Consider the following 25645-nt stretch of genomic DNA (forward strand, 5'->3'; position numbering starts at 1 on the left):
TGTTCTTACTGATTTTCACAAAGTGTTTGTGTATTCAGGGTACTTTTTGACATACGCTTTCCCTAGTTTATTGTTTGCCTTTCAGCCTTGTTTATGGTTGTCTTTGCTGGTTAGAAATTTTACAGTTTTGTATGATTACGTTAACATCCACATCGAAATAAAGGTAAAGGTAAGGGAGTGTGAGGCAAGTTGTGAAATTACTTGTAGGCAAAGCAGTTTGAGCATGGCATAAAGTTAGCAACTTTGAGTTCATTTGTATACCAGTGCACAATAATGCTATTACATTTATGAGGTTGTGTTTACTTTTTAATTTGGAAGACTCTGTTTCTCAGAATTGGTTGCAACCCGCCGGGTGTGGTGGCTCACGCCTGTAATCTCAGCACTTTGGGAGACCGAGGCAGGCAGATCACTTGAGGTCAAGAGTTTGAGACCAACTTGGCCAACATGGTGAAACCCCATGTCACTACTAAAAATGCAAAAATTAGCTGGGCATGGTGGCGCATGCCTGTTCCCAGCTACTCGTGAGGCTGAGGCAGGAGAATCGCTTCAACCCAGGAGGCAGAGGTTGCAGTGAGCTGAGATCATGCCTCTGAACTCCAGCCTGGGCATTAGAGGGAGACTCTGTCTCCAAAAAACAAACAAACAAAAAAAAATTGGTTGCAACTCCTGCTGCCCTCCCTTACCTCCTCTCCAAGTCTCTGGCCACTCACTGCTGTCGAGTCAATAGCTGAGCTCCAGTGCTCAATACCCATCTCTTCTTGCACATTTCTAAAATCCCTTGTAGTTTTTTTTCCAGCTATGTAGGACTTTGACACTTGTAGATAAAGACTCATTATTTACTTGTAATTGCCTCTTCTCAAGAACCAGGCTGCAAACTGAGGCCTCTTAAGCTAAATTGCCCATAAGTTGCTCATGATAACAGACTTAAATGCTGAATCATAAGAAAGTTCTCATTTTTCTCCTTCTGGCACTTGAACTGAAATTACATGTGTATATTAATAAAATGAGAACATAGCACTCAATTGAACCAAGAGTTTATTCACACACCATGCATCATGCTGATCCAGGGAACCTTTGTGCCTTCTCAGATGTCTGTGATTTGGAAGAGGTTTCCAAACTCATTCCTGTTCTAAAATGTGAGATTTGAGAGACACAGGTTATAGGTGGAGATCTGGCTCTGCCATTTTGCAAGGCTGCCAAACCTTGCCAAGCCCAAGTTTTATCTGCAGAAAGTGAGCATGACGTGATACTGTTTGTGACGAGCTCTTTTTCAAACCATAGAGCTGTTTGGAAAAGCAAATCATTGTGCCGTGATTTGGGGATTTTAGTATTTTCTAGGTGAGTTTTTGGTTCTCTGTTTGTAATGTGGTGTAGTGTGGCTGCTTCCCAACCAGTGATGAATGCACACACTGATTTGTTGGAAGAACCAGTGCAGATGTTGGCTTTCGCCCAGGGAGTTTGCAGTGAATGCCGGTCTTCCAAATCTGTATTCTGCTGCTTGAGGGGGAGCCTTTCGTTTCTCTGTAAGTTTGGATCTGGGAGCTCTTGCTGTGCAAATTTTGCCCAGAGAATCTGTAATATTCATTCTCCTGCTGGTCTCAGGGCAAGCCCAGTTTTTTGAATGAGACCTTCTGGAGCTACTGCAAACGGCCTTTCTGACCCCACAGTGAGGAGAAACTGAGGTAACCGAAGCCTTGAGGAGGGTTCTTTCACCAGTGTGAGCATAGCTGACTTTGGGATTCTTTCATTCTGATCTGTGGATCAATCCTGTCCCTGAGCTCTCCTGATTTTGTTATAACAGCAGAGTCCACTTAGATTTTAACCATTTGATCAGCAGAGCCTTGTTTTTGGCCTGTTGTGCTGCATGATTTACAGTGTGCATCTGGATTTGTAATTATGCCTCACATAGTTTATATTTTGATTCACTTCAGGCTTTTCTGCTTTCTCCTCTTTACCTGCCTCTAGGGCCATATGGAGTGGAAGTTTGCATGTTGTTGTAAAAGCATTTTGAAATGTTCATAAGACTTTCATGGTTTCCTTACTTCCCTTTTAGGTTTTGCATTTTAAATTAGGTTATAGAATTGTGAATTTACCAAACTATATTGTAGATTTTATCCAAACAGTTTCTGTGGGTATGAAATACTGGTCATGTGTACGTATCAGTATTTTATATGGAATCATTATATTTCTTGGGGTTAGGCTGACAAAAAACAATTTGTTAGCTTCATTCATGAGTGGTATTCAGATTTGAAATTTTTGACTTTGGAATAAATCAGTTTTCCTCAACTTATATTTTAATGTTCTGTGATATATGTGATCTAAAGATGACTTTGGGGGTGAGAGTGGGGCTAAAAAAAAGGAAATAGATGATAAAAAAGATGACTTTGAGTAATTTTTAAATAATTAATTTTAAATATTTTTTTCTTGATCAATTTTGGACATATGAGTTAGAATTCATTTAGACTATATATATATGTTGAATATAATCATAGGTAATATAACAAATTCTATAATAGTAGAAAGTAAGTTTTAGATTTTTTTGGTAACTCTTTTCACAAATGTTATATTATTTTTCCCCTCTGGTTTTGAAATGAATAGTTTTGAGTCTTTGAGAATGGTCATACCATAAAATTATATCTGTGTTCCACAAAAGTTAATAATTGGAAAAGGAATGAACATTTAGTTAAAATATCAGTAGCTTAAACTATCAATGGGAGTCTGTAACTCTAAGTTTACTTAATTTTCCTTAGAAAATTTTATGAAATACTCCCTTGAAATCAAATCATATTATAGCAAGTTGCTTCAAGTTAGTATATGTGAACTGCTAGTTCACAACAATCATGACTGATTGTTGAGTCTACTTTTCATTTTTACTGAAGTATGGATAAGACTTAGACATGCCCTCTTCTTTGACAAGTTTTTCCTTGTTGCAACAGATTCTATAACTTGCCTGTTGGTTGCTGATGCAGCTTTTCAGAAATAGGCCGTGCAGTGTGGCCCCAGGCAAAAGCTTTGTCTTTTCTCCCCAGAACCTAGCAGAATGACTGCCAGAGTGATCACTATAAAGCATTTTACCAGGTTATTTTGAAGGGACGCAGGGAGCAGAAAGAGTGTATTTCAGGAAGTTCAGCAGGGCAGAAAAGGCCCGTGGAAAACAAAGGAGTGTAAGGATTTCATTTATTTTAGGGTATGGATAGGATAAAGAAGTGAATTTAGCTACATCGTGCTGAGATTTTATTGATTTAAATACAGTAGTCTTAAAATTATCTTGGGAGTTGGTGTGTTAACTCAATCCGTTTAACTAAACAGAATGCAGGCAAGGCAGGCTGAACTTCTGTTTCTCCCGGCAGTGCTTTTTCTGCTACTTAATTTGATATTCTCCATACTGAGAGAATGGTGTTTCTTTACATTCTTTCAAAGGAAAATCCTCCTCTTTTGAGTTTAGCAATTCTATTAACTAGAACAGATTGACTTGTCATTATTTTTAAGGAGTGCAAAGATTGGGGTCAGGAAACCTTTATACTGTAATTGAGTTTAAGTACTTTTTTAACGTGGTCTACTTAGGTTGGTGCAAAAGTAATTTGCGATTTTTGCCATTACTTTCTTACCTACTTTTTAAGTACTCTAAGGATTAATATGAGGATTGAACATTTTGAATAAGACACTATTCTTAATTGTAGAACTACATACTACAATCTGGTTACACAAAGCTGTGGGGTCACCGCCTCTCCATATAAGCTGGCTCTGTGCTCTCAATTGTCCTGTGTGCAGTATGGGTGGAAATACAAGAGAGAAGGCCACTTACTAGCTGAATGGCCTTGGGCACATCACCAAAGGAGCCTTCCTGTGCTCAGAAAGAGTATGTGGAATCGGGACCAAAGTGATTGTCCTATTTCTATTCTGTGAAACTTTGATACTTTTAAGAAACATTTAGGATAAACTATGACACCATTATCTTCATCCTGATGTTCAGCCTAAACCAGGCATATTCTGGGTCCATATTCTTTTGGGTCTTGACGTGGCTTCTATTAGACAAGGAAAATATGAATCTTCTACTTTATAGTCATTATTGATGTGATTTCTTACTGAGATCAGAGTGTCAGAGCCAGAATGGAAATAACAGGTAAAATAGAAGCCTGTAGTTTTTTATTCAGTTTGAATTTGAGGCTGGGTAAACTTGTGGGTTTTAATTTCAAAGTAAAAAAAGGGTGGGTCTAGGAGAACAGACTAAATATATTAAGAGAATGTTAAAAACCCAAGTTGTTAACTGTATTGAAGCGTTGGTTGGTTGTGCGTGTGTGTGTGTGTGTGTGTGTGTGTGTGTGTGTGTGTGTGTGTGTGTGTGTGTGTGTGTGTGTGTAGCTACCATGTTTATTTTGACAGAGTGGTTTGCCTGAGTAAAAGCTTTGTGTTTAAATCCTACTGTAAGCAAAGAAAAACGTGTTTAACAATGTAATTGCCTTGTGCTCAATTTGCTACTCACTTTGGAGCAGGTTCACACACTAAAATAACATAAGGGGAGGTTAAATTACATCAAAGGTTAAGACAGATAAGCTTAAGCGATCTCATTGTAGCTCCTATACTAATTAAAACAAGTTGATAAAATATTTTTGTAAGTACTAGCCTTCCTTTATGTGTAGTGCTTAGTGTCTTTATTTTTAGTAGAAAAAAGTTCTTAAAAATATTTGAGGAAATTTATATTAAAACCTTTCGAGTTTTCATTTAAATAATACTTGCCAGTTAATCAGGAAATGATTCTTTAAATTTATTTTTATTTTTAATTTTTGTGGGTACATAGTAGTATATAGGAAATAATTCCTAAACACCCTGTGAATTTGAGGCACAGTGTGGAGCATCAGTGGGCTGCAGTTAGCTTCTTTGTCCACTCCTGTGTCTTATCTAATTTCCATGTTACAGCCACAGGGATGGGCCAAGGCTGAAGCAGAGACTTTACCCTAGCTGGTGATCAGATGGAAAAGCAAGGCTGGGGCCTAATTACAGGAGCTCCTTGAACATGACCCAAGAACTTGGAGCATTAGTCTGAGTTTCTGAGGTTTCTGAATGTGTGTATGATGTGATCATAGTCAAGTTTTCAGAATGCCGATCTGAAGGTATTAATCAAACTTTTTTTGCTGTGTATCTCCTAAGAGAATTAGAAAAAAACCAGCATTCTTGTAAATTTTTAAGTTGTCACACCCAGTTTTTTAAAGGCTTAAATAGATGCTGAGGATACAGTTTCCAGTTCATTGTAAACATTGTAATTTATGCAAACAGAATCCTAATTATCATAGTAACTTGGTAACCATTATCATCCATTTAAAAAATAATGTAATTTTTTTTTTTTTGAGACGGAATTTTGCTCTCGTCGCCCAGGCTGGAGTGCAGTGGTGCGATCTCGGCTCACTGCAGTCTCGGCCTTCCAGGTTCAAGTGATTTTTCTGCCTCAGCCTCACGAGTAGCTGGGATTACAGGCACGTGCCACCATGCCCAGCTAATTTTTGTATTTTTAGTAGAGACGAGGTTTCGCCATGTTGGTCAGGCTGGTCACTCCTGACCTCAGGTGATCCTCCCGCCTCAGCCTCCCAAAGTGCTGGGATTACAGGCGTGAGCCACCACACCCGGCCTAAAAAAATAATAGAAATTTTACATTCTTTTCTTTATTTCCATTCAGTTTGTACTCAGAATTTGATCCTAAGACAGGGTATTGTCCTGCTTAAAAGTATTTTATTGATCATCCTATCATATTTTCCTATAACAAAATATATATATAAACTTAAATTTTTATTAAGTTGGACTTCTGAGATGGCAGAGTAAGGGCCTCCAGAAATTTGCTCCTCCATGAAAGCGATAAGAGCACTGGCAAGAATTACCAAAATTAACTGTTTCAGAACTCTGGAAATTAACCAAAGGCTTACAGTAATTCTAAGAGTGTTCTTTCAAGAGAAATGACTGAATCATAATAAAAACAGTGAGCTGTGGTGTTTTAACTTGGTTAGTACCTCCCCCTTTCCCTAGCTCTGTGGTATCAAAGCAATGTAATTGCTATGTAAATAGTTGTTATACTGTATTTAGGGAATAATGACAAGAAAAATAAGCCTATGTATGTTCAGTACAGACACAACCATCCTTTTTTTTTCCATGAATATTTTCCATTGACAATTGGTCAAATCCATGGATGTGGAAACCCACAGATATAGAGGACAGACTGCATATGAATGGGGTGGAGAGGGAGTCTTAGCTACCTGGAGAATGTGTGCTGCACCAAAACAGTATTCTGATTCACATTCCAAAAAAAAACTCTGGACTGGTTTAATAAGACACAATGCAGGCCAAACTGCCCCATTGGAACTCTGATCTGGGGGATATGTAGACATCATATCACCTATTATCAGTTGAGCTTTTAGAATATTTTGAACAGCAGGGAGTTGTGAGTTGTATTTTCTAATCGGTAACTGGTCTACAGATGACCTGTGTTGCCAGTTAATCATGCAGTTTTATGCTTTACCTGTTGGGCAGACAAGGGAAGGGGTAAAGTCATTAGTCTTTTCAGCAGAGGTCATTGGGATTTCAGAGGTAAGGGGAAAGGGCCAAATCAGCCATGGCCTTTGGCCTCCAAGCACCATTTTGGGGCTCATCAAGAGAGAAGAAGCAGGTCCAACATTTACACTGCGTTGTAATTTACATGGTAAATGAAAATCACATAGATAAACTATGAGTAAAGAGGTTTGAGTATTGCCACATTTTTAATATTTGTGCTGACAAAGGAGGACATTAATCTGGATAATCAAAATCAAGCTTATTTTCCTAAGCAAGGATAATATTGGAATTCAGTACTAAAGACTGACATGAAGTCTTTAAAAATAGGATTGTTTAACAACTGATTGGACAGTTTCTCCACAGTTGTATATATACAGTCATGCATTGCTTAATGATAGGGATACATTCTAAGAAGTGTGTCATTTGGCGATTTCATCATCAGGCGTACATCATAGAGTGTACTTATACAAAGTATAGCCTACTACATACCTAGGCCAGATGGTATACCCTGTTGCTCCTATGCTACAAACCTGTACAGCAGGTTTGTTGAATACTGTAGGCAATTGGAACACAATGGTATTTATGCATCTAAACATACAGAAACATAGCAAAGGCACAGTAAAAATACAGTACAAAAGATAAACAGTGGTACACACATGTAGGGCACTTACACATGAAAGGAGCTTGCAGGGCTGGAAGTTACTCTGGGTGAGTCAGTGAGTGAATCTGAAGGCCTAGGACATTACATTACTGTAGACTTTGATAAACACTGTACACTTAGGCTACCCTAAATGTAGGGGAAAAATGAGGTAGGTATACTAGGATGTCACTAGGCAATAGGAATTTGTCAGTTCAGTTATAATCTTATGGGACCACTGTTGTGTACGGAGTTCATTGTTGAATCAAACGTCATTATATAGCATATGACTGTATATGCACACTTACATATACACACACATACACTTACATATATGCTTAGTCTGGAGTCCTCTTCCCATTTTATGATAGTGTGATTTGGTTCCAAGAGCTCTTGAATCTATATTTCCTTCAGAGCACATTATGTAGTGCATGTTCGTGCTAGGATGCTGCACAGTTTTCAATGATTTAGTACCCTCAAGATCTAAATCTCTAAACAAGAGAAAAGGCAGCCTGCTAATTTGTTTTCTAGTACAGTGTGATCCCATTATATGCAAATTGAATTATGCAAATTTCAACTAATCACATATAAATAATATTAATAAAAGCTTCACATTGTGTGCAAAATTTCAACAAGCATGTTTTCCCAAATTATGTGTGAAGCCATTTCATATTTTCAAAGCTGTCAGGTCAACTGAATTATAAAAATGCTTTTTTACCCAGTGGCACCATTTATATTTTTTATATTTTATATGTTTCTATTTTATAAATATGTTTATATTTTATATGTTTATATTTTCTTATAAACAGAAATACTAACTTGTGGCAGTATTATGTGAACTCTTCGTGTTGCTAGAACTTCTGTAAAGATTTTGGTTACGTTTGTATTATTATTATTTTTTACATTCACTGTTACAACTTAAAATCTTTATTATAGCTTTTTCTTTTTTTTTTCTTTGACAGGGTCTGGCTCTGTCTTACAGGCTGGGGTGTAGTAGCATGATCTTGGCTCACTGCAGCTTCCGCCTCCCAGGCTCAAGCCATGCTTCCACCTCGGCCTCCTGAGTAGCTGGGACTACAGGCACGCACCACCACACCAGGCTAATTTTTGTATTTTCTTTTTTTGATAGAGATGAGATCTCACCATGTTGCCCAGGCTGGTTTTGAACTCCTGGGCTGAAGTGACCTTCCTGCCTTGGCCTCTTAAAATGCTGGAATTATAAGCGTGAGCCATTGCGTCCAGCCTGTAGCTTTCAAAATATCACCTAAGTGTGCTAATACTGGTGCTGAAAAACATCCTGGAAATCAGTAACTTTGGAAAAGAAATTAGATGTGATAAAAGATACCAGGACATGACATGCTGTTAATTTATGAAATAAACTCAGAAGTATGAGAGTTAATGCTGATAGAATTAAAAAGTATGAGTAAAGTAGAAATACAGGACAATGACGGCACGTGTCTGTGTTCTGCGCGTGCATTCCCCATACTCTATCCTTAGACTATGGAATAATCTGTTCTGAATTATGTAAGTTCTTCAGGACCATGTCCCATGAGTAAAATGTAGTCATGCTTCATGAATCTCTGTTACCCATGCTAGGGAAAGATGGCTTTGGTTTAAAAATACATATTGTTACAGGACGGGGTGCCGATCCAGACCCCAAGAGAGGGTTCTTGGATCTCACACAAGAAAGAATTCAGGGCAAGTCCACAGTGCAAAGTGAAAGCAAGTTTATTAAGAAAGTAAAGGAATAAAAGAATGGCTACTCCATAGACAGAGCAGTCCCGAGGGCTGCTGGTTGCCCACTTTATGGTTATTTCTTGATGATATACTAAACAAGTGGTGGATTATTCATGTGTCCCCTTTTAGACCATATAGGGTAACTTCCTGACGTTGCCATGGCATTTGTAAACTGTCATGGCACTGGTGGGAGTGGAGCAGTGAGAATGACCAGAGGTCACTCTCGTCACCATTTTGGGTTTGGTGGGTTTTGACCAGCTCCTTTACTGCAATCTGTTTTTATCAGCAAGGTCTTTATGATGTGTATTTTGTGCCGACCTCCTGTCTCATCATGTGACTTAGAATGCCTTAACTATCTGGGAATGCAGCCCAGTAGGTTTCAGCCTCATTTTACCCAGCTCCTATTTAAGATAGAGTTGCTCTGGTTCACACGCCTGTTGACAACATAACAGAGTACTTATTTGTCTGACACTGAGAAGAACATCTTCACGGGGTTAGACGAAGGTAATTTTGAAGGTCTCCTTTTCCTTCTACTTCTTTGACACTAGTCAGTAAATATTGAGTGAATTATTTTATGCATGCCTTACTGCTTTGTTGTGAAGAAGAAATCTGCATCTTGCCCCTCATAAGCCTAAAGCACACATAAAAAGTCATGATTGACAAAAGTGTAAGTTGGGAGAGCATGCAAGTGGCAACATTTGGCCCAAGAGTAATATAGAGGGCTGTAGAGAGTGGGATGGTACTTTCCCAGCTAAGAAGGCTGGCACCTCCCTGGGCTTGGGAAGATGTGGAAGGGATTGGGCTTGGGACAGGATTGAGGTGAGGCACAGGTGGAGGACGGTGTGTGCCTGCATGTAGCGAAAGGGGGCAAATGAGAGGGGGTGAATATAATAACACTGAAGTGCTTAACTCCTGGTGGGCTTGGCCAGCCTTGCACTTAACGTGGAGAAAGGAGGATGGATGGCCACTTCCTGTTTGTGGCTTTGCTCTAAACTTGTTCAAAATCTCTTGATTTTTATGACAAGTAATATAAAGTGATATGGCATTTATTAACAATTGCTTATAGTTAAACAGTGCTTGGCCAGGTGCAGTGGCTAATACCTATGATCCCAGCACTTTGGGAGGCTAAGGCAGGAGGATCACTTAAGCCCAGGAGTTCAAGACCAGCCTGGGTAACAGAGTGAGACCCCACCTCTACAAAATTTTTTTATAAAAAGTCAGCTGGGGCTAGGCTCGGTGGCTCATGCCTGTAATCCCAGCACTTTGGGAGGCCGAGGCAGGTGGATCACGAAGTCTGGAGATGGAGACCATCCTGGCAAACACAGTGAAACCCCGTCTCTACTAAAAAATACAAAAAATTAGCTGGGCGTGGTGTGGTGGCGGGCGCCTGTAGTCCCAGCTACTTGGGAGACTGAGGCAGGAGAATGGTGTGAACCTGGGAGGCGGAGCTTGCAGTGAGCAGAGATCGTGCCACTGCACTCCAGCCTGGGCGACAGAGCGAGACTCCATCTCAAAAAAAAAAAAATCGACTGGGAGTGGTGGCGTGCACCGTAGTCCCAGCACCCATAGTCCCATGCTGAGGTGGGAGGATGGCTTGAGCCTGGCAGGTTGAAGCTGCAGTAAGCCCTGACCATGCCACTGTACTCCAGTGTGAGCAACAGAGCGAGACCCTGTCTCAAAAAAAAAAAAAAAAAAAATTGGTGCTTAGGTGCCAAGCACTGTTCTGACTACTTTAATAACTTCTTCATTCCTCATGGCAACCCTTTTGGGGTAGGTATTAATATTAATATTATTATTTCTGGGCCAGGCACAGTGGCCCATGCCTGTAATCCCAGCACTTTGGGAGGCCAAGGTAGGCAGATCACCTGAGGTCAGGAGTTCAAGACCAGCCTGACCAACATGGAGAAACCCTGTCTCTACTAAAAATACAGAATTAGCCAGGCATGGTGGCACATGCCTGTAATCCCAGCTATTTCGGAAGCTGAGGCGGGAGAATCGCTTGAACCTGGGAGGCGGAGGTTGCGGTGAGCCAAGATAGCACCATTGTACTCCAGCCTGAGCAACAAGAGCGAAACTACATCTCAAAAAAAAATTTTTTGAAAAAAAATTATTATTTCTGCCATTTTACAGGATTTTATAGGTAAGGAAACAGAGGCACAGGGAAGTTAGGTGATTTGCCAAAGGTCTTTAATAAGTTGCAGAGCTGAGTCACATCCAGGCAGGCTGACTCTATGTCATCTCCCACAGTCTGGAGTTGGGAAGCTGGAGATGGAGGACACTGGTCAGAAATTCATACCCTAAGAGGACCGTGCTCTCTGCAAACAAGGGGATTTGTTCCCACATAAGAGGAATAATCAGCGATCTAATAAAACAGATTTGAAACCTTACATTTGTAATAACCAGTTCACTTTTACACAGCTAGTACCCCATGGAACCAGGACTTACACGTAAATGTCCTTTTTTTTTCTCCTTTAAAAAAAAATGTTACCTGGGTGCCACAAGGAGGGTAGCAGGAATGATGTTAGTTTGAGGAAGTGAGGGTGAGGGCCAGGCTCTGTCCCGACAGAGAAGGCCTGGACAGAGTCTAGGAGACCTGGCTGGAGCTTTGTAGCTGCCTCCCCAGCAGCTGGGCTGGTTCTCCCCATGGGTTCACCCTCTCTCTATTACTGTGGTCACAACCAGAGGACTGCGTCTGGTTGGGTCATTCTTTCCTTCATCAGAAGATTTATTAAACACTTATTTACACAGTAGTGGGTTTACAAGGATTAATGTGACTAAGTCATCCCTACTTTAGATTTTGCCTGGAAAGCCTCATATGACTTAAGAAGACCCTCCTTACCTTCATTCCACCCAACTCCCCACCTGCTTATGATGCAACTATTTTAAGGGGGATAAAAATATTTAACTCATAGTTTAAAAGCTGAAAATAGCAATGTCCAGTTTATAGGGCTCCTCAGTGAATGAGGTTGTCAGGGGATTTGGGCTCATTGGGCAGTCAGTGTGATCCTCCTCTTTCAATAGGTAAGGAGCACAGAGTTCTGAAGTGAGGGCAGGCTGCAGGGTAAGAAAGCTGGGGAGACAAGATAGGCTTGGCCCAGGTAACTTCAGCCTAGCTACCCTGTTATCCAGACTTGAAACTGAGATTTTTGCCCAGAATCACATGAACCCTGTTATTTCCTTATTTTAACTTGAGCAGGAGAAATAGAAGCTGGTTACTGAATACTTGATGATGAACCTAAAATACAGGCCTTGGAAGGTTTATATACTTTTTTAAACAATGCCAACTCTGAGTAAAGGAGCATTTTTCTGTTTTGCTTGTTAGATTATCACAGTTTAATTAATGCGCCAAGGGAAGTTGGTGGCACAAGTGTATGATACCCTTCTCCCATCTCTCGTGTTGAAGATTTAGTTGTATCAGATCAATCTATATTCCATTTATGCCTTTGTGGGACTGCTGTTCTGTTTTTTCTTTGGAGACAAGGTTTCACTCTATTGCCCAGGCTCACTGCTGCCTCAATTTCCTCGACTCACTTGATCCTTCCACCTCAGCCTTCTGAGTAGCTGGGACTATAGGCACATGCCACTGAGCCCAGCTAATTTTTTAAAATTTTTGTGGAGGCGGGGTCTCACTATGTTGTCCAGGCTGTTCTCTAACTCCTGGCCTCAAGTCATTCTCTGGCCTTAGCCTCCCAAGTGCTGGAATTACAGGCGTGAGCCACTGTGCCTGGCCATACTTACTTATTCTCTAAACACCTACTGTATGGCATGTTCAAAACATTAGAAAAAGTAGAAAATATTGGAGCAGTTTGCATTTATCTGGGGAGTGAAATACAGTGGTATAAAATTATGGTAGAAGTAGCATATAAGTAAACATTTTTATGAAACTTTACTATTTATAAAGTATTTTCATGTACATGAGCTGAATAGGGCAAGCATTTTATCCTCACTTTACAGATGAGGAATCAAAACTGCACAGTGTCCAACAACTAATCAGGAGCAGACCTGGCACCAAACACCTCTCTTCTATTATTCCCTGCTGCTTTTCCAGTTTGGACAATGTGTGTGTGTAGTGTGTGTGTGTCGGGGGCGGGGGTGGTGCTAATGAGGGAGGAAAGTATGTTTGAACCGAGCCTTGAAGGAAATAATGTCCGAATTTAGAGGCCAACACACCTCAGCAAAAGCATTGTCAGACATCCTCTGACTATTCCCGAGGTCCACCCTGTTACCCCATTTTGCCTGTCTCCCTGGGAGCCTCACCCTGCTGGTGTGTAATAGGGTGAGGTGTCTGTTGTGTGTATTACTGGGCGTATTTAACATGCTCTTGGCCTTGTATTTGTTTTTGAAGCCTACCCACAAGGCCACATCAAAGTGGCTGACTATAAACAAGCAGGGCTGGCAAGTTGGAGTGGGGGCTCTTTATACAAGGAAGAGGCTTGCTGGTTAGGAAACAGTGGAGCGTGGCTGTGAACATGACAAACACTTAAAGGGACAGGGACGGGGCACAGCTGTGGTACCTCGTCTGTGTTCCATGCGTGCATTTCTGTTAGACCATTAGAGCTCTTAGCTCAAGACCTGGCATGTAGGAAGTGCTCAGTATTGGTTAAATGAAATATTTGCTGCTTTTTGAAAAGACACAGAATTTTTCCTCTCTTAATCCACCTTTCTTTAGTGTGAAAATACTTTTCAAAGAAATATCAAGTCAGTCTCAGCATTTACAGTTGGAATATTGTGAATGCAAATGTTAGTTAGATCTTCCTTTGACCTGATTTGATTTTATTGGTCTTGGGTTAGTAAAATTTGGTTATTGTGGTTACATTTCAGTGACGTTCACTTCAAGGCTCTTCATCTGAAGGATCAAGATAAAAACAACTACACTTAATAATTGACCAATTAACATTTTAAAGGCCTCTAAAGGTCACAGCCCAGGTGACTGGTGAATTTACTCAGTTTCAAACCACTCTTCTACTTCTTTTTGTTGTGCTTCAGTACATCCAGGTCTGACTGCCTAAGATTACAGCTCTCTTTTTCACTTCTGCTTCTCTTGTCATGTGTGGGTTTGGTGAACCAGTGTCTTTAATGCGACTTTATTCAACACTGGAGTTTTACATAGCCTGGGCCCAGTGGTGCCGGGAACACTAAGATGAGTAGGAGGCTTCCTCTCCTGAGTCGTCAGGGGATTATGAAGAGTCCCCATGATGAGGGACTCAAGTAAGATTGGGGCCAGACCATCGGGGAGGGGAGGAGAAGGGGTTGGAGTCAGGATAGGGGGGCAATCCTGGTAAAATTGGTGTGTAGAGAGGTGGGCCTTGAAGCAGTAGGAGTGGGGAGGAAGTTTACTAGATGCCAGGTGCTTTCTCAGCACTTCATCTGTATAGTTTTTTTCATTTCATTCTTCTGAACCATTTAAGGTACATTCTGTTGTTTTGTGCATTTTATACAGAGGAAACTGACACAAAGAGAAGTTAAGTAACTTGTCCAAGGGCATGCAGCTCATAAATGGTTCTGCCTGGATTCCAACTCAGATAGTCTGGTTGCGGAATCTGAACTGTGAATTGCTGTCAGTGGCTGAATGGGATTTGGACAAATGAAGATTAAGGGGAAACCACAGTGATCAAATATTAATACATAGACGTAGACAAATTGGCTTAGGGCCATTTTGCCAAGGCCCTGGAATCCCACACCTGAAGGAGATAATTGTAACATATGACAGAACTAATATTTGTACAGGCTTTATGGGTCCACATTGCCACCACCCTCTGCTGATTGATTTGGTGGAATGTTGTGTCTGTGGTTCAGTGTGCAGGGATAAGGTTGGGAAGGTTGTTGAGTAGAGGAGTCACATGGTTTGTTCCCTTTCATATGTCTTTAAGCTGTCCTGAGGTTTTGGCCTGTATTCCTTGAACTCATGAACATGGTGTTAAGGCTCAGCCTCTGCTGTCTTCTGTCCCCTGCCCATGCTCTTTCCCTGCCCTACAGTTACCCTCTGGAAAGAGTTTCCTGGAGTCTCCCTGTTTCTGCCTTTTCACCTCACTGTCCACCTCTGACCTGCCCTCCATCATTCCCTCTGGAGCTGTTCTCCGTGAGGAGACAGTGCCTGGCTCACTGCTCATTTTGGCTGGGCCTTGCAGGCTTATTGCATCCAGTGAGTTCTTAACTCGGGGTGATTTTACCCCCTAGGGAATACCTGGCAGTGCCTGGAGACACTGAGTGGGGCTGGGCTGTACGGGATGGATAGTGAGGTTGCTGCTAGACATCTTACAGGATGGCTCCCACAACAGAGATCCAGCCCGAATGTCTGTAGTGCAGAGGTGGAGAAGCACCGATGTTACCTGGTGCTCTGGGACATTTTGCAGTTCTCCATTCTTTTTTTTTTTTTTTTTTTAAAGAGAGTCTCACTGTGCCACTCAGGCTGGAGTGCAGTGGCGCAATCTCTACTCACTATAACCTTCGTCTTCCAATTCAAGTGATACTCCCACCTCAGCCTCCCAAGTAGCTGGGATTACAGGTGTGCGCCACTACACCCAGCTAATTTTTGTATTTTTAGTAGAGATGGGGTTTCATCATGTTGGCCAGGCTGGTATCGAACTCCTGACCTCAGGTGATCCACCCACCACGGCCTTCGAAAGTGCTGGGATTACAGGCGTGAGCCACCGCGCTGTCCCCTGACTGCCTGGACATAATTCTCTCCTGACTTGTTTTTCAGTAAATTCTGAGTTCATTTCTTACCAATCTCTGCAGGGGAATCTTCTCCTCCAGCCTTGGTTCCAGTCCTTGCATCCCAGGATTCTTTTCCTGGCCTCTGGTCTCTGCCTACTCCTCACATTTTTCTTGGGCATCTCATTAGTCCTAGGGATTTTACCTTCATCTGTGGGTGAGTGACTCCACATCTGTATTCACAGCTCTAGCTCTCTTGAGCTCCAGTCAAATTCATGTCTTCTCCACCTCAGTGGTACACAGGTACTTCCAAATCAGTGGGTCCTAAATAGGGCAGCCTTAAGTCTTTTTCCATCCTCCCTGCCCTGCTGCTCCCACATTGCTGTCCATCAGCATGGACTCTCACACACACACACTCTCTCTATCTCTCTGAGCATCTTCTCACACTGCTCCTGAAGTGCAGGCACTCCTTATTTCTCAACCCGCAGCACCCTCCCTCTGGCCTCCTTACTTCCAGTCCCGTGCCCCACGCTACCACCAGGGGAGTTTTCTAGAGCAGAACTCTGAGGCTGGGAGTCTGCCTTTAGCTTCTGTCATCTATACACATAATCTAAACTGCTTCATGACCAAGCCCAGTGGTTCCCAATTGGGAGAGTAGTATTGCCCTCTAAAGGGGACCTTTGAAAGTGTTATGAACATTGGGGGTATCATGATGGGGAAGGTGGGGTGGGTGGGCTACAGATACTGAGTGCTCAGGCCCAGTGATGTTTGCTTCCTGTAGTGTGCTGGACTGGGCTGTCCAGTGCATTACAGGAAGAGAATTGTCCGGATGCCAGTAGTGCCCTCATTAAGAACTGGCGATGTAGTTTTTAGCTTCTGCCTAGAGGATGAGGAGAGAAATGCTGAGCACTGGTCCTGGAGAGTACTTATTTTGGGGATTGGGAGGCGAAAGAACTGCATGGTATGAAACCTTACGGAAATGCAAGCAAGAATGTAAGGGAGTGATGAATTGTATTGAAAATTGTAGAAATGCCAAGACACAAGTGGGGAAGGCTGTTAGTTGTGTGACTCCCTGAAGCACCCTTGTCATCCCGGCCTGTAAGCCACACTAACCCCCGCTCATACAACCGGCAGCCACTCTTTGGGGCCTGTGGCAACAAGTTTGCTTCCTTGGTCCTGCACTGTGAGACTTTCAGTCTCCCAGTTTGGCCCCACATTTGGTCAGTTTTGCCATCTTTGCATTAGCCCCTTCCACCTCTGGCCACCTCATTACACAGCTTCTTTTGTAAATGAAAATATCCCAAGCTGTGTCACAGTCAGCTAACGACAAGAACAGCAGCAACAACATTAATGATCCTTTATGTGCCAGGTACTGTGCTAAACTCTTTATAAGCATTTCTTATTTAATCTTCAGAAAATCTCTGTAAGGTAGCTACTATAATTATGCCCATTTATGGTTGAGGAAATTGAAGATTAAACAGATGAAATAACCAGTTCACTTTTACACGGCTAGTATCCCATGGAACCAGGACTTATACATACATGTCCTTTTATTTCTCATTTTAAAAAACAGATTTTATTTTTTAGAGCAGATTTAAGTTCACCGAAAAACTGGAAGTATAGAGTGTTCCCATATACCTGCTGCCTCCTCCAGCCTCCCCCACTATGAACACAGAATGGCACATGTGTTATAATCGATGAACCTACATTTACACATCACTGTCACTTAATTTCATAGTTGACATTGGGGTTCCCTTTTGGTATTGTACATCCTATGGATTTTGACAAATGTATAATGACGTGTATCTGCCATTATAGTATCATAGGAATAGATTCACTGCCCTAAAAATCCTCTGTGCTTCACCTGCTCATCCCCCACCCGCTGTGGCAACCACTTGTTTTTTTTTTTTTACTGACTCTGTCATGTCTTTTTGACATTTTAGAAATAAATTCTAAGCTCAGATGTTCAGTTATCATTGAATAGCTATAAGGAATCAGTGGAGTTCCCATATCCATGAATCATGTTTATTTCTTAAGAATTGGGTTAGTGGATTCTACTTTCTGTCACCATGTTTTCTGTCCTTTCTGGGAACCGGCTTGGCTGTTTGCACCGTGTGTGTGGGACATGTACTCAAGATAGAGTACAACTATGTTGTTCCCACTTCCTGTCCTGATAGCTTTGGAAGAATTCTGGTTTTTTCCTTCACAGCCTGGCTTTGTAATTTTGTGTAGACCAACAATTAGTTTGATTCAATATCCCTGCCATTAGGTGTCAGACCACCTTAGACGAGAAATGGGCATGAGACCGTCTATGTTCCAGCGGCTTTCTGGTATTCAGGACAACCTAAAGCTCGGGATGAAGGGCTTTGAAGGTCCTTTTTAGAGATTCCACCGGACTGGTTGGTTAAGTAGCTTCATTATATTATTCCCTGGTTCACTGGAGTGATTCATCTTTAAAGGAACCCTGGAACTGCCTTTCATTATATTCATGTCTTAGAAAAACCTTATACCATACTGTTGCAAGTACAGGTTGAGTATCCCTAATCCAAAAATCTGAAATCTGTTCTCTCTTTATTCCTCCCCCAGAAGCCCCATGTGCCACTCCCCTGATCTGCAGCTTCGGGAGGCCGGTGGACCTGGAAAAGGACGACTACCAGAAGGTGGTGTGCAACAACGAGCACTGCCCCTGCAGCACCTGGATGCACCTGCAGTGCTTCTACGAGTGGGAGAGCAGCATCCTCGTCCAGTTCAACTGTATCGGCCGCGCGCGCAGCTGGAACGAGAAGCAATGCCGCCAGAACATGTGGACAAAGAAGGGCTACGACCTGGCCTTCCGCTTCTGCTCCTGCCGCTGTGGCCAGGGCCATTTGAAGAAGGACACAGACTGGTATCAGGTGAAGCGGATGCAGGACGAGAAAAAGAAGAAGTCTGGCTCCGAGAAGAACACAGGGAGGCCTCCTGGTGAGGCGGCGGAGGAGGCAAAAAAGTGCAGGCCCCCAAATAAGCCCCAGAAAGGCCCGAGCCACGACCTCCCCCGCCGGCATTCCATGGACCGGCAGAACTCCCAGGAGAAGGCAGTGGGTGCCGCAGCCTACGGTGCCCGTTCCCCCGGTGGCTCCCCGGGCCAGTCCCCACCCACGGGCTACTCCATCCTCTCTCCTGCCCACTTCAGCGGCCCCCGCTCCTCCAGATACCTCGGGGAGTTCTTAAAGAACGCCATCCATCTGGAGCCTCACAAGAAGGCCATGGCTGGGGGCCATGTGTTCAGAAATGCCCACTTTGATTACAGCCCTGCAGGGTTGTCAGTTCACAGGGGGGGACACTTCGACACCCCCGTGCAGTTCCTTCGGCGGCTGGACCTCTCCGAGCTCCTCACTCACATCCCCAGGCATAAGCTGAACACCTTCCACGTGCGCATGGAAGACGATGCCCAAGTGGGCCAGGGGGAGGACTTGCGGAAGTTCATTCTGGCCGCGCTCAGTGCCAGCCACAGAAACGTGGTAAACTGTGCCCTGTGCCACCGGGCGCTCCCGGTGTTCGAACAGTTCCCACTGGTGGATGGAACTCTGTTCCTAAGCCCGTCGAGACATGATGAGATCGAATATGATGTTCCTTGTCACCTTCAAGGTATAGGTGTTAATTCACCTTGCCTGCTTTCTGTTTGTTAAAAACCAAACAGTGAACAAGACAGATAGCTCTATTTTGGTGTAGTTTTCACCAGTGTTGTTTTTTTGTTCTAGTCAGGTGCTAGGTAACATTTAAATATTTCAGCTTCGCCCAGTGACGCGGTGATTTTTTACTCTGATGTCACAGTACCAACTACAGTTGTCCTAGCGGATAATTTTGTGTGTTCTGTAATTTGAAGAGAGGATTGCCAGTGTATGGTTTTGCATAATGGGGAAGGAAATTAGTGGAGTTGTTGCATATTTGTCACTTACTTTAAACCTGTTTAATGGGCCCAGCTAGCTCTGTATCCTCTTAGATCCTTATAAACATAACAGTGAGGAAGAGCAGTGGTCAGAAAAGGGCCGAGGTATTTTTAGATTAGTTGAATTAATTTTGAAGTTTATGAAAGATGAGAGTGTCTTGATAGCAGCAAAAGGTAAATAGGATTATTGAAAGCTCAGGCATTAGCCTGGTGGTGGTGGTGGAAGGAGGGGCGATGGGGAAGCTTATTATTCCTGTGGATGACATATAAGGACTTGGTACATTTCAGCCATAAATTGAATGACACGAGGTTGGTTAGTATAAGAAATCTATCAGTTCGTGTACAACTACTGAACTTCCATAAAGATGAGACACATCACATATAACATGTTTACACTTTAAATGTGTGCTAAAAAGCTTGTTGTAAAAATGATATATCCCCCACCTGTCTCCTTCCCACCAACCCTGCTGTGTCAGTACCCAGACAAACATTTTCAAATCTTAGCTGATGCTTCAAGTTTTTGACATCGTGATTGTAAATACTGCTGTCTTCATTCTCCAGCTTTACATATTATCTGTTTATTGACTGGCTTTGAAGGTGGATGACTGTGCATCCCCCTCCTCCTTCCTCTCAGGATGAGATACCATAATTATTGGTTAAATCCTTAATGTTTACTAATGTGAATATATATATTTAATATTGATCCAAGAAGTATAGGGTTTTATCTTATTATATAGTACTGTACATTCTAGGACTCCTTTTGTTTTTATTAGGGTTAATTGATTATTTTCATTTGCAGAGTTTTTTTTTTTTTTTTTTTTAATTAACTTTAGCTAGTTCTCACTCTCCAGCAGCTTTACAAACCATCTTTCAAAAACATTTCCACATACCTGTCAGATTTTTTTTGGAAAAAAAATTTTTGCCCCTGAAAATGCCCCTCATGGAGACTCTTACCCTCCTGCTTCTACCTGTCCTGGTGCACTCAGGACCTGGTGTACCACATAGCTGTCCTTCTAGGGATGCCTTCATTTCTGTCCTATTTTTTAAAATCTTGTTTCCTAGATCTCAATATTTTATTTTTTCTCGGTTTATTCTCTCAGCTTTTAGGAAACATCCCCCAGGAGCTTTTTGAGAAAGGGAGCATGGGAATAGATTATTTGAGACTTTGAACGTCTGAGAATATCCTGATTTTATCTTCACTCTCCATTGCTATTTAGCTGGCTGTAGTCTTCTAAGTTATACATATTTTCCCCTTGGAATTTTGAAGACATTTCTTTACTGTCTCCCATCTTACAATGTCGCTATTTTGAGAGGTCTGATGGTACTCTTATTCCTGTCTTTGCCTCCATCTCCACCCCTCCATGAAGGTTTTAAGATTTTCTTCGTATATCCCTAATGTTCTGAAATTTCACCATATGTGGGTCTTTTACACAGTTTTCTCTATTTGTCGTGCTTTCTGTACTCTCTTGGCCCTTTGGCTCTATAAACTTACCATCTTCCATTTGGAGAAATTTGTTTTTGTATTATTTCTTTGATAATTTCTGCTACCCTATTTTCACTTTTGAAAAATTCTGTGAAACTCTGATTTTAATCAGATATTAGACCCGTTAGATTATTTTTTTGTTGGAGTGGAGAACTCCTTTATTTTATATATAATAAAGGATATATAATAAATATATACATGGCCCTGTTCATCTCTTTATTCTGCTTTATGGAAAATTTCCTTGACTTTTTATTTTGGTGTTTTTACGAAGTTCAAAATTTTCTGTTCTTACATTTTTAATTTCCAAAAGCTCTTTTTAATAGCATTCTCTTCTTGTTTCATGTATGTAATTTCTTGTGCTACCTTTCTGAGCAAGGAAAGGGAGCTGAAATTGCAGAGAGTAGTCTCTTTCATTTTGAGAATTGTACCTAACTCCCTTTATCTTGTAGCATTTGTTATAAAGCAGAGCATTCCAAAACTTAGTGGTTTAAAAGGATAATTTAATGACTTCTCACAATTCTGTGGGTGGATTGTTAGGTTGGCTTAGGGGGGGCCTCAGCCGGAATGGCTTGTCTGTGTTCCATGTAGTCTTTCATCTTCCAATAGGCTAGCTTGGACTTTTTCACATGTTGCCCTCAGGATAGCATTGTAAGTAGAAGCTGCAGAGTCTGTCTCTAGAGGCTTAAGCTTGGAACTGAGTAACATCACTCCTGTCACATTCTGTTCATCAGTGTAAGTCCTAAGTCTAGCCCAGGTTCAGATGATGCTGAAATACTCTGCTTTTTGATGGAAAGTGCTGCATAGAATTTATGGTTGTTTGTAATTTATTGCTCCCTACAATCTCCCTACGAGCTCCCCGGTGCTTGTCCAGTTTCCGAGCTTAACCATTTACTATCCCTCAGTCTACTTTCTGACTTCATATAGTTTAATTCAGGGTTGAAATAACCTCATTGTTTCATGGAAGATGGAGTTCGTGTTTTTGTTTTTTTATCCTGTTTAGGGGTAATTTTAGAGGGAAGTGGATGGAAACACCTTTATTTCTCCATCGTAAAACTTGAAACATTTTTTATGAAGATGAATATGGGTACAGCATATATGAGAATAGTAGTGTTCTTTTTCTATCCATGATGGACAAATTATTTTCATGTAATCCATTCATCAGTTGATCAAACTTACGGATTTCACACATGCTGGGTACCATCAGTTCTTGCTTGTCATCAATTTATAATGTTAGGATAAGATGCTTTTATAAAATGTAACTAACTTACCAGGCTTAAAGTTCTAGTATCACACCTGGATATGAGGTACATTAAGTACCCTATAATTTCCAGAGGAAGGGACCACTTTGGCTTGGTTCGTAAAAAGAGGCAGCATGAATGCTGATGTCAAAAGGTGGACTGGATCTTGGTAAGCAGAGGGTCTACCCAGGTCAGGTGTTTGTTGATGAGGAGGGAGTGCCTGCAAGCAAAGTAAGGGTGGTTAAAAAGAAGAAGGGCAGGTTGCGATCAGGAGATAGGGAGAGAGCTGTTTGGTTGGAGCCAAGGGTGTTCTAGAGTGGGAAAGGAGTAGGATAGGGAGAGAAGGGAGAGAACAGATTGCAGAAGTACTTTCAAGCCATAATAAGTAACTTTGCTATATATTCTTTATGAATGTGAATGGAAAGATTTTCAGTGTTTTTTTAAAGCAGGCAGTCACATGGAGGAAAGGTGCGGGAAAGGGGTTTGAAAGGGGTGGGATCTAGAGACAGAGTTGAGACTTTGTAGTCTAGATGCAAGGAGATAAAAGGTGTGGACAGAATGGAAGGGAGGGGATATTGTCAAGAGGTTATTTTAAAGAAAAATTACAGCTTGTGAATTTAGAAACAAAATTCACTTTGTTTCTAGACCAGATAAATGGTGCAAGAGTAGAGAAAGGAGATGGGTAGATAAAGGTGGGGAAAGGGCCTGGTTTTGCGGGCAGAAGATGAGGTTTCTGTGTGTTGGGTTTGAAGGAATGTTGGGACTTTTGTGTGGAGATGTCTAGCAAACACGGTTAAAAATAAACATTTGGGTTGAACACTGGGAGTTTATAACAGTGGTGGTTAAAATCCTAAGGGTGGAAGAGCTCTTGGATAGGAAGAAAAGAGAAAGAAAAGGAAGGAGGATATGATAAACCCACGACCAAATCTTGAGAGTACCTTTCAGGGAGCAGATGAAGAAAGAGGTGAAAATTAGGCCTGAGTACTTGTGTGTGCATATATATACACATCAAAACATAGACATACATAAATAGATAATGCACACATTAGATGTGCACCACAAAGATACTGAGAAGTTGAACATTTGATGTAAAACCTGAAGATCAGGGTGTTTAATCATTACCAGAGAAGTTATCATTGCCACAAGTGAGGCCTTGACCACATATCAGCATTTTTATTGCCACATCTTTGAGAAATCCATGCCGTCTTATTTGTAGTAAGAAAATGTAAATCATGTCTTTAATCACCAATTACTGATCACACATTCTTCTATTTTTCTTTTCTTTTTTCTTTCTTTTTTTTTTTTGAGCATCTCAGTCTGTCACCCTGGCTGGAAAGCAGCGGAGTGATCATAGCTACTGCAGCCTTGGACTGCTGAACTCAAGCAGTCCTCCTGCCCCAGCTTCTCCAGTAGCTAGGACTGCAGGCTCAAGCCACCACACTCGGCTTATTTAATTTGTTTAAACTTGTTGTTGTTGTTGTTTGTTTTGTTTTGTTTTGTGACGGGGTTTCACTTTTGTTGCCCAGGCTGGAGTGCAGTGGTGCTATCTCGGCTCACTGCAACCTTTGCCTCTGGGTTCAAGCAATTCTCCTGCCTCAGCCTCATGAGTAGCTGGGACTACAGGCGCCGCCACCACGCCCAGCTAATTTTTTTATATTTTAGTAGAGATGGGGTTTCACCATGTTGGCCAGGCTGGTCTCAAACTCCTGACCTCTGGTGATCCACCCGCCTTGGCCTCCCAAAGTGCTGGGATTACAGGCGTGAGCCACTGCGCCAAGCCCTAAACTTTTTTAAGAGATGGGGTCTCACTGTATTATTGCCCAGGCTGGTCTTGAACTCCTGGCCTCAAATGATCATCCCATTTCAGCCTCCCAAAGTGCTGAGATTACAGGCATGAGCCACTGTGCCTAGCCTGACCATGTGGTTTTTAAAGCATTTTCAACTCCAATAGAAGGGCCACACTGCAGGCCACAGGATTGCACAGCATGCGGGGCTGACATGCTGCTGCAGTACTTGCTGTGTTCAGTGGCCCTCTCTGGATTACTACTCCCTCGCCCTGCCCTTTACCCCTCACTGCCCTCCCCGCACTCTGTCTCTGGACTTTGTTTGCTCTCTTTTCCTCTGAAAATAGGTTTTGTTTAGCATTAATAATTTATTAAGATTGATCTAATTAAGAAGTTCTTATTGGGCTTCTTTACCACTTTGAACCACATGTGATTGTTCTCTGAAGAATCAGCTTTTTGTTTAAATTCACAAAGGGTTTAGAAATTCAGAATTCTCTGTGGTGGGGACAATGTGTAGCAGAACTGAAATAAATCTAGACTCAGTCCAGACCAGGTGTTCCAGTGAGTTTGCCTGTAGGTTACGGATCCGAGAGACATCAATCAGTCTGGACTTGCTACTTAAATCTTATGAACTTGAGCAAGCTGCTCAGCTTTGTAAGCCTCACTTCCTACTCTCAGAAGTGGGAGCAACAGTAATGCCTATTTTGTAATGTTGCTGTTAGGGTTAAATGAAATGATTCACATGGAGCTGGTAGCATAGTGCCATACCCTCGGTTAACTCTTAGTAAAAGTTACTCTGTCTTCATCATTATGGTCATCGTTAGCAACACCTGACTTCTGTGTCGAAGGCTGCCCTTACCCTTCTCAGCTGTGACCTCTGTACCTGGGAATGTTTGGGAATTGCATTGAGTACACAGGACAGAGAGTGCAAATGAAGTTTTCTCCAGTGGCTCCTGGATCCTTGAACGGACTTCCTAACATGCCCTGAGGCCAGAGTAGATGTGGCATGTGAGATCCTTTTATTTTCAATGCGGTAGAGCAGAGGTGGGCAGTATTTCAGGAAGTTCTTGTCATCCTTGCCCCTTTTGGCATAAAGGCCCCCAAGGTTATCTGTCTTTGGCTGTTAACATGCACCATCCATTTACCCAACATTTATAAAGTGCTTTCCACATCCCAGACATTGTGCTAGTCACTGAGTCTATAAGGATGACTAAGACATGGTTCTTGCCCTCAAGGAGGAAGGGGTTCATGCAAGCAAATGCAAATGAAGGGCTCCCCCTAAGTACTGTAGATGGAACATACATACCTTTCCATCGGGTAAGGAGCAGGTTGGTCCTTACTACTGAGTGCTGAAGACCCATAGTCTGACTGATGGCAGTGAGCAGCACATTCTGAATACGAGGCCACTTAGGATTATGTGTTCTCCTGATGGTAGTTTTTAACATGGGGAAGCGCCCTGGGTTCCACACAGAGAGCAGAAATGTTGCTGTTATACGTTGCCTGGGCAGATTCTGGGCATTCTGACTCTTTCCTAATTATTTAAACTGTGATGCTTCCATATACACTAGGATGACATCTTTCCTTTATTAACATTAAGATGTTATCAGATAATGGAGGGGGATCATGTTGTAACTTTTAAGAGCTCAG

General features: G+C 42.0%; 1 protein-coding gene across 1 annotated transcript in view; it reads left to right on the forward strand.

Annotated features, from left to right (window-relative positions):
- HECA (hdc homolog, cell cycle regulator) overlaps positions 1–25645 on the forward strand; it is a 46490-nt gene that overhangs the window by 13797 nt on the left and 7048 nt on the right. Inside the window, exon 2 of the mRNA XM_024249011.2 lies at positions 18152–19192. Coding sequence (XP_024104779.1) covers positions 18152–19192 — 1041 coding nt within the window. The remainder of the gene's footprint in view (positions 1–18151; positions 19193–25645) is intronic.

This window comes from Pongo abelii, chromosome 5 (assembly GCF_028885655.2).
Source record: "Pongo abelii isolate AG06213 chromosome 5, NHGRI_mPonAbe1-v2.0_pri, whole genome shotgun sequence".
Lineage (NCBI taxonomy): Eukaryota > Metazoa > Chordata > Mammalia > Primates > Hominidae > Pongo > Pongo abelii.